We start from the raw sequence: 13,052 nt of genomic DNA, 5'->3' as shown, positions 1-13,052 counted from the left end.
TTTTCACATTTAAACTGCACATAAAAGATACAGTTGGTCATGGTGCTTCTCCAACATTAATGTGACCTGAAGTGCTTCCTAAGCTTAGATTCGGAGACGGTAGGTCTGGGACGGATCCCGAATCCCAAGTGATGCTGATCCTGCTGGTTCCTTGGCTGCCTACACTTTGAGGAACAGTCTCCAGCAGCATTATAGTCCCCCATACTGTGCAGATTTAGATTGAGACAAAGAATAAGAAACTGAAAAAGAAAACCAACCTCATCTGTAATGGTGAAACCATCCTTACTATGGTGTCATGGTTCTTACTACATTATCAAATGTCACCAAGTATGAAAGAATCCTGTTAATGTCTACTTACTGAGTAATGTTGTAAAATTTCAACTCTCATGAGCAAGCAAATTAGGAAATCCTCACAATTTTTGGACCTACATAATTCTTCCTAGTTTCATCTGTGCCTGTTTTCTCTCATGATGCAATATAACCAACTCCTGCTAGCCTGTAAAAGCTGATTATTAAAATATTGAGGAATTTTGTGAGCCACAGCCATTGGTGGCTTGCAATACCAATGGTGGGAGTATTTACACCCCAGAAATTGACAAACTCTATAAAACAGAGTGTTTAATTTTTCTGTTTTTCTGGACACACAATCAGATTTCCCAGCATACCTGACTCTCAGTCAAAGAAGAAAAGTAATTTCCTCTTATTTCCTGCAAAGGACATGGGCTCTTGTCTTATCAGAGTTTAGAGCTTCTGGTAATACTGTGCTGTTCTTCAGAGGAACCATGCAGCTTGATGACAAATTAGTTTATTCCCGTAATAAACGGGAAACAAAGGTATTAGGACAAATAGCAGTGTCCTTTTGTGAATGCTCACCAGCAAGAGTATGGTTAGTCTAACACTTTACAAGTATTTTTCCAAGTGGCATTTTTATAACTAATCTTTCTTCATGGAGGGATCTGAGAATCAGATTGGATATAATTGGAATGACACATGTACTGGGTAGCCTTAGAGAATAAACACAATTCAGTAGAAGGCAAGCCAACGGCAGATATCTTCTAGAGACTTCGTGATAAATTGGCTCCCGTCATATCGTACTGAGTCAGTGATTTTATTACCGTGCATAGCTGTTCCCATCATTTGTTTATATATTTCAACCCATATTTGGGGCTTAAGTGAGATTTGTCATAAGGATTTAGTTCAAATTTGCTTGCCTAATTTTACATGCCTCTATTTAGTAAAAATATGATTAGTAGGTAATAAATATCTGATGACTATTGCTTGATTAGAGGAATCTTCTGTTGGATGTGGTTTTTTATTACCACGTGCAAGCACATTATAAATTCTCTTTCCCATCGAAAGTATATGTTGTTGCAAAAAATACACTCTTAAAAAATAACTTGTTTTCTAATATATTGACTTGTAAAATTTTCATCTATAAAAGTCAAACACAAATTTGCCTACTTATTCTTCAACAGACTGTAAGATGGATTCTAATAACTTAGCCTCATGATGTTTCACCCTATTGTAATATTAAAATTGTAGGAATAATTTAATCAGACTGAAAAGTAAAGTTGTTATAAAACAGCATTGAGCTCAGCCATTTTCATTATTAATGGATTGAATCCTTAGGCAGATAATTCAACATTTATTTGAAATATTAAAGATAAGCATATTTAGTAGATTTCTATACTTCTGTCATTGTTTCATTTTATTTTACTGTTAACATTAAGCAGATGATTTGTTACAAAACCAAACTATTTTGTCTTCATGTATTTGCCCTTCCTACTCCAGTTTAAAACTGCAAGATATGTCATTTTTAACATAAATGAACCTTAACTGTGTCCATATTCTTGCATCATATGGAGGAATTATGCTACTTTGGGTTTCTTCTTTTTTTATACAATGTCAGAATAGTTAATTCCTAGATTTCTATAAGTAACTCTGTAGTTTGGTTTGATTGTTCAAGTGCTTACTTTCTCAAAATTTGTAAATTTAAACTTTTTGCATTCCATGTCATGCACAGTTTTATGGCACATACATTTCTAGAGTCTGAGAATAATTGAAATTCAGTTATTAAAATCATAATGAAAAAGCTTTACATTTTTATATTCTTCTTTATTTGCTATTTTATTTAAAGCAAATTACTTGCTACTCTGATAACTCTGCTTTTTAAGAAGGCATTATGATAATTGTACTCTTGAAAATTCTCTTTCCATTCTAACTGCCACTTTCACAGCTGTCTTCATGTTACATTTTCTTTAAGTGTTAAATTAGCTTTCTAAGTTTGGTTGTCCACAAAAAATTTTGCTCCCATTTGACATCTATTCAGAGTTAATTATTTGTGGTTAAGCATTATATTTTGAACAGTGAATTGCATAATCATTTTATATAATGTAGGAAGCTCTAGCTTTGCCTCTATCTTGTATTTGTATAGTATTGATGCGATTTGGTGTTGAAACCAGCACAAATCTCAGCAAGGATCTACCTTACAAAAAATATAAAATGATATAAAATGTCAAATATAAAATGTATAGTGTGTGTTCTTTAAGCACATAAACTCATACAGCTGTGTGTACACTAGCATTTCAGTTTATTAAATGGTATTTGTCTTGAGGGGTGAATAGAGCTTTTATAAAAAGAGATGAGCCTTCCCTGCCAGGAGAATTCAGGTTAGGTGAATACTAGGTGAATACTATTTATGGCCTTAAAAGTTTAAGAATTAAATATGAATAAACAGAGATTCTAGTTCCTTAAATATTTGTCTTGCCTGTGTTTCTACCTAACTTGAAACATGCTCTTTGAAAATTATCCTTGCTTCAATTCTGGGCAAATTTTCTCCTTTATTATTATAGGCAACATTTACTTTGAATAGAAGCAAAGGTAACTTGAAATTCAGAAATGAATTTAGCAAATAATTTTAAAATGTGTATTTTTTCATTTCTTAGCTTAGATTTTGAGAAGTAAATGAGGATGAAAAAAGGAAGCTACGGTTTTCATTTTCACCTCTGTCTGAGGTGACCGTTATATAAGGTCTGATTTTACATGCTCTATATTTAGTGGAGAATTTTATAATTTTCCACTGGCTGATTATAGTCATTAATATGAAACACATTTTTCACTGAATTTTTTCAGTGTTTCCCATAGATTAGGAAGTTTTATAATCAGAAAAATAATAATGTAAACATAAGCATTTAAAATATCTTTTGAAAAATACAATAAAATAAAATGTCTCAAGGTTTCTTTTTCTCTGAATCTAGTCATGCAGTACAGTAGAAAGAAATGAGTGAGGCATGAAAAGTGATCCATTCCACTCAAGTCCCCTCTGAAATCAGTTCTGCTGCTCTAGGAAGATGATGTTCTAGTCATTGCCAGAAAGAAAGGAGAAGGAGGGAAAAGCCTCCTTAATCCCATGCCTTACAACTGAGAGAGAGAGAGAATTAACATCCAGGAGTGGAGCCAGCTGATGGCTGTGGTTTGCAGGGATCCCACACATGGACAACATGTGGCTTCTAGCTCTGCAGCCCAGACACTCCTTTGTCAGTAACTCAGAGGTGATCAGACCCCACCTACACCAAAACTAACTTAACCCTTTGTAAGTTAGAATGATAGTTCCATAATTGGGGGGGAGAAACCAAATTGCCAAGTGGATGGAATACTTGTGTCAACAGGTTGGCAGCTTTTTATCATACAGCAGAGAGCTAACTAAAACATCTCATGGCTTGGCAAGCATGGACTGTCAAAGGAACTGTACCAAATGAAATGACCTGAATGATAGGTGACCCTGAACTTGATACTCCTGGAATCAGATGTTTCCATCCTAAAGCCATCCAGAGAGAGCCAGAATCCCCTGAGATATCTGTTGCCCAGGGCCTGCCGGGACCCTGACACTTGCCTCTGGGCTTGGTGTTCACTCCCCCTGCCTACTCTGTTGACATCATCAGGATAGCAGCAGCTTCCCATCTTGCTGTCACCCCTTTACCTTGATTGGAAGGAGCAATGAGTGGTGTGTGTAGAGAAGTAAAGTGGGAGTTCCTTTTAGGTCAACATTGTAGATCTTTGAGTAATTGATGAGGATCAGTTTGTTAGATCTTTGAGTAATTGATGAGGATCAGTTTGTTGAATAATGGGAAAGTGAAAGTTGCTCAGTCATGTCTGACTCTTTGTGACCCCATGGACTATAGAGTCCATGGAATTTTCCAGGCCAGAATCCTGGAGTGGGTAGCCTTTCCCTCCTCCAGGGGATCTTCCCAACCCAGGAATTGAACCCAGGTCTCCCACATTGCAGGTGGACTCTCTCCCAGCTGAGCCACAAGGGAAGCCCAAAAATACTGGAGTGGATAGCGTGTCACGTCTCAGCAGATCTTCCCGACCCAGGAATTGAACCAGGCTCTCCAGCACTGCAGGCAGATTCTTTACTGACTGAGCTATCGGGGATATTAATAAGAATCTCTGCATTATGCGTGAAAATGTGAAAGTGTTAGTTGCTCAGTTGTGTCTGACTCTTTGTGATCCCATGGACTGTAGCCCACCAGGCTCCTCTGTCTATGGAATTCTCCAGGCAAGAATACTGGAGTGGGTTCCCATTCCTTTCTCCAGGGCATCTTCCCGACCCAGGGCTTGAACCTGGGTCTCCTGCATTGCTGGCAGATTCATTACTGTTGTGCATGGCTTTTATCTTTTAGAAGAAGGGTGCTCCCCCCTGGCATGTTAGTAAAACTAAGATAAGACACCTGAGTGTGCTAAGGTGTCAGCAAGCTCTCCGTAAGCCTAGCTAGGTGGGGGCACAAACCGGGTTGGAAAATTGTTTTCATTTCTAACAAAAAAGGAGGTAGAGTTCAAATTCTAATTGCAGTAACTTTACAAATAGAACTGGACAGGTTGCTATACTTTCAGTCAACCGGGGATTATGAACCTGATTCGGGGGAGGGTGACAAGGCATGTGAGCAGGTAAGCTGTATAATGTAAAAAACTGTCGGGTTTGTATTAACAAATTGTGGTTTGCCTATATTTTATTATATGGAAGCATTTTTCCTAATGTACAAATTCATCTTTAATTAGACTTAACGTAATCAACTCTAAGTCACATTCGAAGGTTTTATATATGTTTTCAAATATAGTCAGTGAACAGGCTGGCTTTCTCTCTAAAAACTAGACCACATTCAAAATACGTGTAATTTGAATTACAAGAGTCAAGGCAGTCAGTTATTCAAGAAAAACAATCAGGTGTTTGCACGAGGTTAAACTTTTTGCCATCATTACCAGCTACAACAATCGTTTCACCTTTAAAGTTGAAGTTATTTTCAAAGAGAAGTTTATTTTTTATCATGAAGAATTATTTTGACGTGCAGACAATCTTTAGGCACTGACTAAAAGGCAGCCAAAAGCTCTGTTCACCTCTAGCTGGAGTCTTTTTTTATTAGTACTGAGGAGCTACACTGATTAAACCCGAGGAGCCTGCGATGCTTTGTTTCCGAAGTAATTCTAACATCCTGGTGAAAGTGAAGTCGCTCAGTCGTGTCCGACTCTTTGCGGACCCCATGGACTGTAGCCTGCCCCAGGCTTTGCCGTCCATGGGATTTTCCAGGCAAGAATACTGGAGTGGGTTTGCCATTCTCTAAAGTCCTGGTAGGTCGTTACTCAATTCCTCGGGAAATGTTGGGCCGATGCCCCGGGTTGCCGTCGGGAGGACTAACGTAAGCAAAGTAAACGCGTGCGCGTGAACGGCGAGCCATACCTTTTCTTGCTAAATGTGGTTCCCCACGTCTCCTCTGATTAGAGGTGTGCTCTGAACAAGCCGAGACGGGGCCATGCCGAGCAATGATCTCCCGCTGGTACTTTGATGTGACCGAAGGGAAGTGCGCCCCCTTCTTTTACGGCGGATGTGGCGGCAACCGAAACAACTTTGACACGGAGGAGTACTGCATGGCCGTGTGTGGCAGCGTCAGTAAGTGGACCTCCCTCCAGCCTGGCCGCCTTTTTCATCTTTTCTCGCCACTGACTCTGCTCTCTGTAACTGACTGGTTTTCCTGGTTTTCGCGAAGGGGGCGTGGGGGTGGGGTGTGTTGCTCCCACTAACCACGTTTCTGCCGAGTTCTCTAATCGCCGGGCACGTTCCATCCTGAGCGCACATCTCCGTCTTTCTGGAACCAAAGCATGGCCGTGGATGTGTATCTCGCACGAGCTGTGGTGCCTCCCGTCTTGCGATCTCAAGGAACTCTGGAGGGCTTCTCTTTTGAGCCAAGCTGGAGTTGCCCTTTTGTCTTCTCCGCTCTTTCTGCCAGTGTATCCCTGCGTGTTCGTCCGTGTACCTCTGTGTTCGGCTCTCTGCATGTGCACTCCACGTGCAAATGAGGGCTTCCACCGGGCAGCCTGGCTGATGGTGCTGCCCCACCCCCACCCCCCTTGCATTAGCAAGCTGTGTTGCCTTGGCTGAGCGTCATCTCATAACACGTGATGTTGGTGGAGGGAACCCGATTGAGTGGAGGGCATGCACATTGGATGCCAGAGGGTAGAGATGACCCAGTGGTCCCTAAGCTCACCCAGGGATGTTTGCAACGTGGAGTTTTCATGTCTTCTCTTGGAAATAGACGGAAGAAAACTCCTGACTTAGCATTAGTAATGTTCCATGACATAAGACTCAGGAAATATAATTTGCCCAGTCTTTTTCTCTTCCACTTTAAGTTTTTCATAACTCAGGAGGATAAATAAATGAAGTCATGATTTACATGCAAGTTGATACTATTTCCACAGAGGTAGTTTTCTGGAGGTAACACACCAAACATGTGGGACCTCTGTTCTTCTTAACAGCCTTCCACATTAAATCCCCTATCTACCTACCTACCTACCTACCTATCTACTTATCCATCCATCTGACTAATGTATCTATTTACCTATCTTATCTGTTTATCTGTCTACCTATGTATCTTATCTCTCTATCCACCTATGAAGCTACCTATCTATGTATCTATCCATTCCATGAGGAGGCAGTGTGATCTGCTCAATAGTTACTCAACTTGAATAGTTGAATAGTTACTCAACTTGATAAAGTGAAAGTGTGCATTTCTCTTTTGAGAGACTCCTGCCTTTTTTGCATGATTCTGGAGAGGGTGACAGCCATTTCCTAAATACGATTACCAGGGATTATATAAATTGTTTCCCAGTGTGATCAGAGTATTATGCTAAACAACAAAGGGCCTGCACCATCAAGACCTTCTCTTGTGAAGCCGGGTATAAGTGGAATCTGCTGGAAAAGTTCTTATTGGTCTCTTATGTGAGAGATGCCGCCCTGGCTACTTGCTGTGAGAACAGGTGTAGGAGCTGGTGGCCCTGAGGGCTTCTTCTGTGGCTCTGAAGGGAAGGCTGTGGCTTCCAGCTCAGAAGACTCCTTCAGTTTCAAACAAAAAAGTTAATTAGGTCAGGTAACTTGGAGGACGGTGGTGGATTCTGTTGCCTGCAGCCTCTTGAACAGAGGACTTTTGTTATAATGATTCTAACTGGTTTCCCTGCTTGGGGGAGACTTCCTGGCAGATGTCCAACTTTTTCCCTGTTTCCCTGGGGTGTATTTACATTTTGGAATATGAATATATATGCATGGGTATATATATAAATATATACATATAATAAGAAAGAGGGTTTTAAAAATTATTAATAGTTGTGAATTTGCTTCAAGAATTAAAAGGTATCAGGAATTCCCTGACAGTCCAGTTGTTAAGACTCTGAGCTTCCATTGAAGGGGGCATGTGTTTGATCCCTGGTTAGGGAACTAATATCCCACGTACTGCAGGGTGTCACCAAAAAAATTAAAAATTATGCACACACCCCCCCCAAAAAAAAAAAACTCTACTATTACCTTCAAAGCACACCATCTCCATTTGACTATTTTGAGTTAACTCAGACTGGTAGCCAGAGCCAAGGGCATCACAGACCAGATGGAGTCTCTGGATGGCACATCCTTTGCCAAGAAGTTTGCAAAAGAGATGCTCCCAACGAAGGTATAATGGACAAGCAGTCAGTACTTAGTTTCAAAGGAGATGGGTTATAGAGTAATAATGTCAAGAAAGCAAACAAGAGAGGCTGAAGGTCAGTTACAAGAGTGGACAGATGTAAGTGGACAGTAAAGGCCTCAACAAGTAGCCAGAACTGAGGGCCAGGGCTGCCCTTAGAATGGTGAAATGAATGGAGTACCAGGAAGAAAAGGTGGGTGGGAACTGTTGATGCTGAGACTAAGCAGCTAGATGGGAGCAAGAAATGCTTCCACAGGGTACTGGGATGTACTATCAGAGACAGAATATCCACAATCCATGATTTTTTGTAGAAATATATTTTATGTTATATATTTACTTTGGTTCCATGTTGTTTAGTGCTACGGCTCAAACTCAGGATATTTGTTTCATTTTTGTTTTTAAGTCAATATTTTTGTTTCTGTTTTTTCCTTTGGTCAGTAGAATCATGTCATTGAGTTTCATCCATCATTCCCATGTTCCTATTTTTGTTTTTAGTTATATTCTCTTTATTTTCTCCATAGTGTCCCACAGTTTACTCAAGACCACCCAGGAACCTCTTCCCCAAGATCCTGTTAAACGTATGTTGTCATTCACTTGACGGAAGGGAGGAGGGAGGAGTATATTGCATGGCTGGATTGTAGCTCCAGCATCCTCACCTTTGCATGGTTTTGTGTTTCTCGAACACCTGTCTTTTAACAAAAATGTTTATTTCCATTGCCTTTCTTGTAAGTCCATGTGATTTTGCCAGGTAACTCTTCAGGCTAAGAGCTTTGACCTAGCTTTTGTCATTTCTAATCAGTTTCCTCTTTATTTCATATGGTTTTATAAAATACTGTTTATACAGCCTTGTTTTGTTATTTTATTTGGCATCACTATTTTACTTCCTAAAGCTCACAAGATGCTATGATTTAGCAAGAGCCCATGAGAATAAGTGACTCATGTAAGCATTTAATGGGCATGCGTTGTACTAACTATGTGGACTAATACGTATGCAGAGGCTTCAAGTATGTGTGTTTACAGACAGCTGTTAGGCTTTAGGAAGTGAACGGTCACTTCTAGAATTCAAGACTTCTCCTTCCCCTCCCTGAATGCACCACTAGTGGGAAAGACGTGTCCAGCTTCTGATTTCATCATTAAGATGCAGAGAAAGCACTTTATAAAGAAATCCTATGTCAGCCTGCCTTATAATATCTGTGCATTGTGATGATTTCAGTTGGCCTATCTGTTTAGCTTTGTTTAAAACATGTGGTGTCAAAGACATAATCACTTATTTAAAATTTGGATTATATCCCAAAACACCTGCCTTATAATATCTGTGCATTGTGATGATTTCAATTGGCCTATCTGTTTAGCTTTGTTTAAAACATGTGGTGTCAAATACATAATCACTCATTTAAAATTTGGATTATATCCCAAAACAGATTCATCCAACATTAGGTTAGGGATGATAGAAAACATTGATGCTTGTGGTTGCTGGAGGGAAAGACACAACTGGAGTTGTAGCTTGGATACAGTGAAAATTAGCATTTGTCTTTATCATCCTGAAAAAAAAAACCCTAGTCTCACAATTGATGAAGCTAATGATCTTGTCTTTAAAAAGATAAATTTTAGTTGAAAGTATGGCAAGTAGCTAGACACAGAAGAAGGAGGAAAAACTATAGATTTTATATTGTGAGATTGAGAGTACATTGAGCTGCAAAGAGTGTTGCATTTTATGAGGCATTTTTCATAGATCATCTCTTTTCTTGGGAATTTTGTGTCCATTTTCCTCATTTCCTTTGAGCATGCAAGAAAAAACATGAAGCTTTAAGAACTTGGTGACTTGTCCCCAGCCATCATAGCATCACAGGTGGCAGGACCAGGTTTAAACCTAAATGATACTGTGGCTATGACCTCTGCTCCAAATGGCCAACAGTTTCTGATACTGTTTGCTAGGTTAGCAAATAGAAGCACATTTTAAGAGCACAGAAAATTGTGGGAAATGGATGACAAATATTAAAATCATTTTTTCCTAAATGCCACGAATACAGCCTGAATCAATAAATTAAATCTTTCCCACCCTTTTACAAAAACAGTCATTATGTTTACTTTAAGTTTCATTTTATATCACTTTAAGCATATAAAAAATTATCTTTTTCTATTTTTATTCATTACTGGGATTGAGCATTATCATTCGATAAATTTCTTTTCATGGAGTACTTGTTTTCTCAGCTCTTTGCAGCAGACATTGACTATCTGTTGTAATTTTCTTTTTCCCAGTCATTTTTTCCATCTACTTGTACTGTGTTTGGGATCCTAACACCTTTCCATTCTAGGAGGGGAAGTGATTAGGGCAGCTATATTTTCTTGTCCACCTACAGAGGCTGTTCAATCACTGAAAGTGAAGGGTTTTGCAGTGCTAGTGCAAACAGCCGGGAGAAAGCATATAATTTCTAGTTATTTATAGCTTGCACAGCTCCGCTGTCTTATTTATAGCGAAGCTGTACATTTGAATTGAAAATCTCATGGTCATCTGGAGGTCAAATGCAGTTAGCAGGCTGGAGTTGGAGAAAATGAACCAAACTGAGAAAGGTGAACAAGCCTGTTTGATTCGACAGCTGAGGCTTGCTCTTGGCTGCTTCACCAACCTAGGGCTAATTGGAGGACATCGCGATTCACAAAGGTGGGTGGTCTTCTAGGCGTCTCAGTCCGAGTTGCTGCTAGTTAAATAATAAGTGTGAAACGAGCTAGAAAAAGCTCTTCAGTTAAACTGATAAGATGATTGCTTGTGTGGAGAAAAAGTATGATGGTCTTCATTATGAATACAGTAATTTTCTTATCAACACTTCCTATTATTATAATTAGGCATTTCTAGATTTTAAATCTTTGTCATAAAACCCACTTTTGAACACTGCGATTTTAAGAGATACTTGAATGTTTTTTTGGTTTTGTTATCATAGATGAGAATCTAAGCCCTAGGTAGAGGTACTTCCCTGCTGGCCCAATGGTTAAACAGCCACCTTGCAATGACGAGCACATGGGTTCGATGCCTGGTCTGGGAACTAAGATTCCACATGAAATGGGGCAATTAATCCTGCATGCCAAAACTAGAAATGACCCAATGCAGCCCAAAAATAAAGGGAAAAATGCAATATGTTTTTAAAAATAATAAACTACAAGTAGAGAGGGTAGAGACCTGAGGCTAAGAACTTTGATTTTACTCATAAATTTATGGATTTGAATCCTTTAAAAAACCCCTTTTGCATTGGGATTACAATCTTACGAAACCTGGGTTTTGTGGGTTAGGACAATGCCAAGGTTTCACATTCACTTGGCCCAGTGCAGTGTCTATGAACAATAAAGTTTCTGCATAAATATTTATTGATAAGTTCATGTTTCAAATGTGAGAGTATGATCTTTTTTTCCCTAGTGCTCTTCCCATCAGACTGCTTCTCAAAAGGCAAACAGATGCTTTTAATCTCAAAGAGTGCCAGGCCAATTTCTAGTCAGCCAGCTGCACCAAAGGGTCTGGCCAAAGGGAATGACCAGTGACTCATCTTTGGCCCCTTCCCCTGCAGTGGGATTGAGGCACAAACGACATCTAACTCAAGGTCTTTCAGCCTCAACACGGTTGACATTTGGGGTCATTTAATTCATTGTGGGTGCTGTCCTGTGCTTAGAGGATATTTAGCAGCATCCCTGGCCTCTACCCATGAGATGGCAGTGACACCAGCCCAGCTGTGATAACTAATAATGTCTTTAGATCTCACCACAGTGCCTTGTGGAGGACAAAATGGCACCCCATTGAGAACCCCCGATCTTAGACTAGTAGTTTGCCCACATCTGATTTCAGACATAACCAGGCTGGTGGAAACAGGTAAACCTTCCATAAACTTGAGGGCATTGCTGAAGTGTCAGAATGTCAGAAGCCTCCAGTTCTCAAAGATGTTTATGAAATTCAGTTTGTTATTCCACTATCCTAGCTCTCTGTATTTGCAAGTTAAGGGAGAAGTTGGGCTTCCCAGGTGACTCAATGTTAAAAGAATCTGCCTGCAGTGCAGGAGGCATAGGAGACCTGGGTTCGATCCCTGGGGGTTGGGAAGATCCCCTGGAGGAGGGCATGGCAACCCACTCCAGTAGTCTTGCCTGAAGAATCCCTTGGACAGAGGAGCCTGGTGGGCTATAGTCTATAGGGTCACAAAGAATTAGACACAACTGAAGTGACTGAACACACATGCACGCAAGGGCAAGGATGCAGTTGCTCTTTTGAGTTTTCTACTTCAGTGTAAGCACTGCTAGAGAAGCAGAGAATAAACCAGCAACCCCCTGGGTTGGACGTGTGCATGATTTACCTCTTCTGTTTCATCTTGGTTTCATAGAATCCCAACTTATGGTAGAGAAGGGCCATCTGTAGACACGCCGTGTGGCCTTGCTACACAGATTACTCGACATCTAAAATGCACTTTGGGATCGTGTTCATGGCCATAGGGTCTGTGCAAAGGTTTAGCTCTAACCTCATGCAGGTTTGGGGTAAAGATTGATTTCTAGGCACATCAGAATGATCCAGAGAGCACAAAAATAGACTAGTACACTTCCAGAGAATATAAAAGGAATTGGAACACATCAGATAAGGCCAAACCACTGTCCCCAAACTCTGAGGTTATTGCCTTAGACGCTATTTGCAAACAGTGGATAACCCCTGTGTGGCCTTTGAATAGAAGGTGCTGTCCCAGCTTTGCAGTGCCCTGTCATAAAGCCAAGGCCATCTCGTCTTTGGCCAGACTTGAAACATTGTTCTTCACCATTCTTGTTCTTCTGATTGTGAAAGAGCAAATATTAGTTCCTGTTAGCACATTCTCTCATACTAATGGAACTCTGATGTTTCTTATGAAACTGCCAGGCATTACTAAAAACAATTAAAAGCATTAAAAGATACAATGGTGCATTAAATTATGTGCTACATCAGTGCCAGTAAATTCTGTTCCATTGACAAGTATGAGAAGCCATGTCTTTCGTATCCAGAAATTGTCATGATAAAAGCAATGCTTTTTTCCACCAGACTATCACAGT

The 13,052-nt window shown here is 40.0% G+C and overlaps 1 protein-coding gene across 8 annotated transcripts in view; it reads left to right on the top strand.

The window, feature by feature from the left end:
• The window catches only part of APP (amyloid beta precursor protein), a 311,691-nt gene that overhangs the window by 181,098 nt on the left and 117,541 nt on the right, over positions 1–13,052 (top strand). For 2 of the 8 annotated variants that reach the window (XM_086412549.1, XM_086412548.1), the window contains exons 7-8: positions 5,777–5,944; positions 8,525–8,581. The exons of 2 other annotated variants lie outside the window; for them this stretch is intronic. In XM_086412549.1, the coding sequence (XP_086268675.1) occupies positions 5,777–5,944; positions 8,525–8,581 (225 nt within the window). The remainder of the gene's footprint in view (positions 1–5,776; positions 5,945–8,524; positions 8,582–13,052) is intronic. 4 more of the 8 variants (XM_086412568.1, XM_086412559.1, XM_086412557.1 and 1 more) reach the window with 2 other exon arrangements.

Source organism: Bos grunniens, chromosome 1 (assembly GCF_055505025.1).
Source record: "Bos grunniens cultivar Pamir isolate PY7600 chromosome 1, Bosgru_T2T1.0, whole genome shotgun sequence".
NCBI classification, from domain to species: domain Eukaryota; kingdom Metazoa; phylum Chordata; class Mammalia; order Artiodactyla; family Bovidae; genus Bos; species Bos grunniens.
This window is presented reverse-complemented; position numbering and strand designations above follow the sequence as displayed.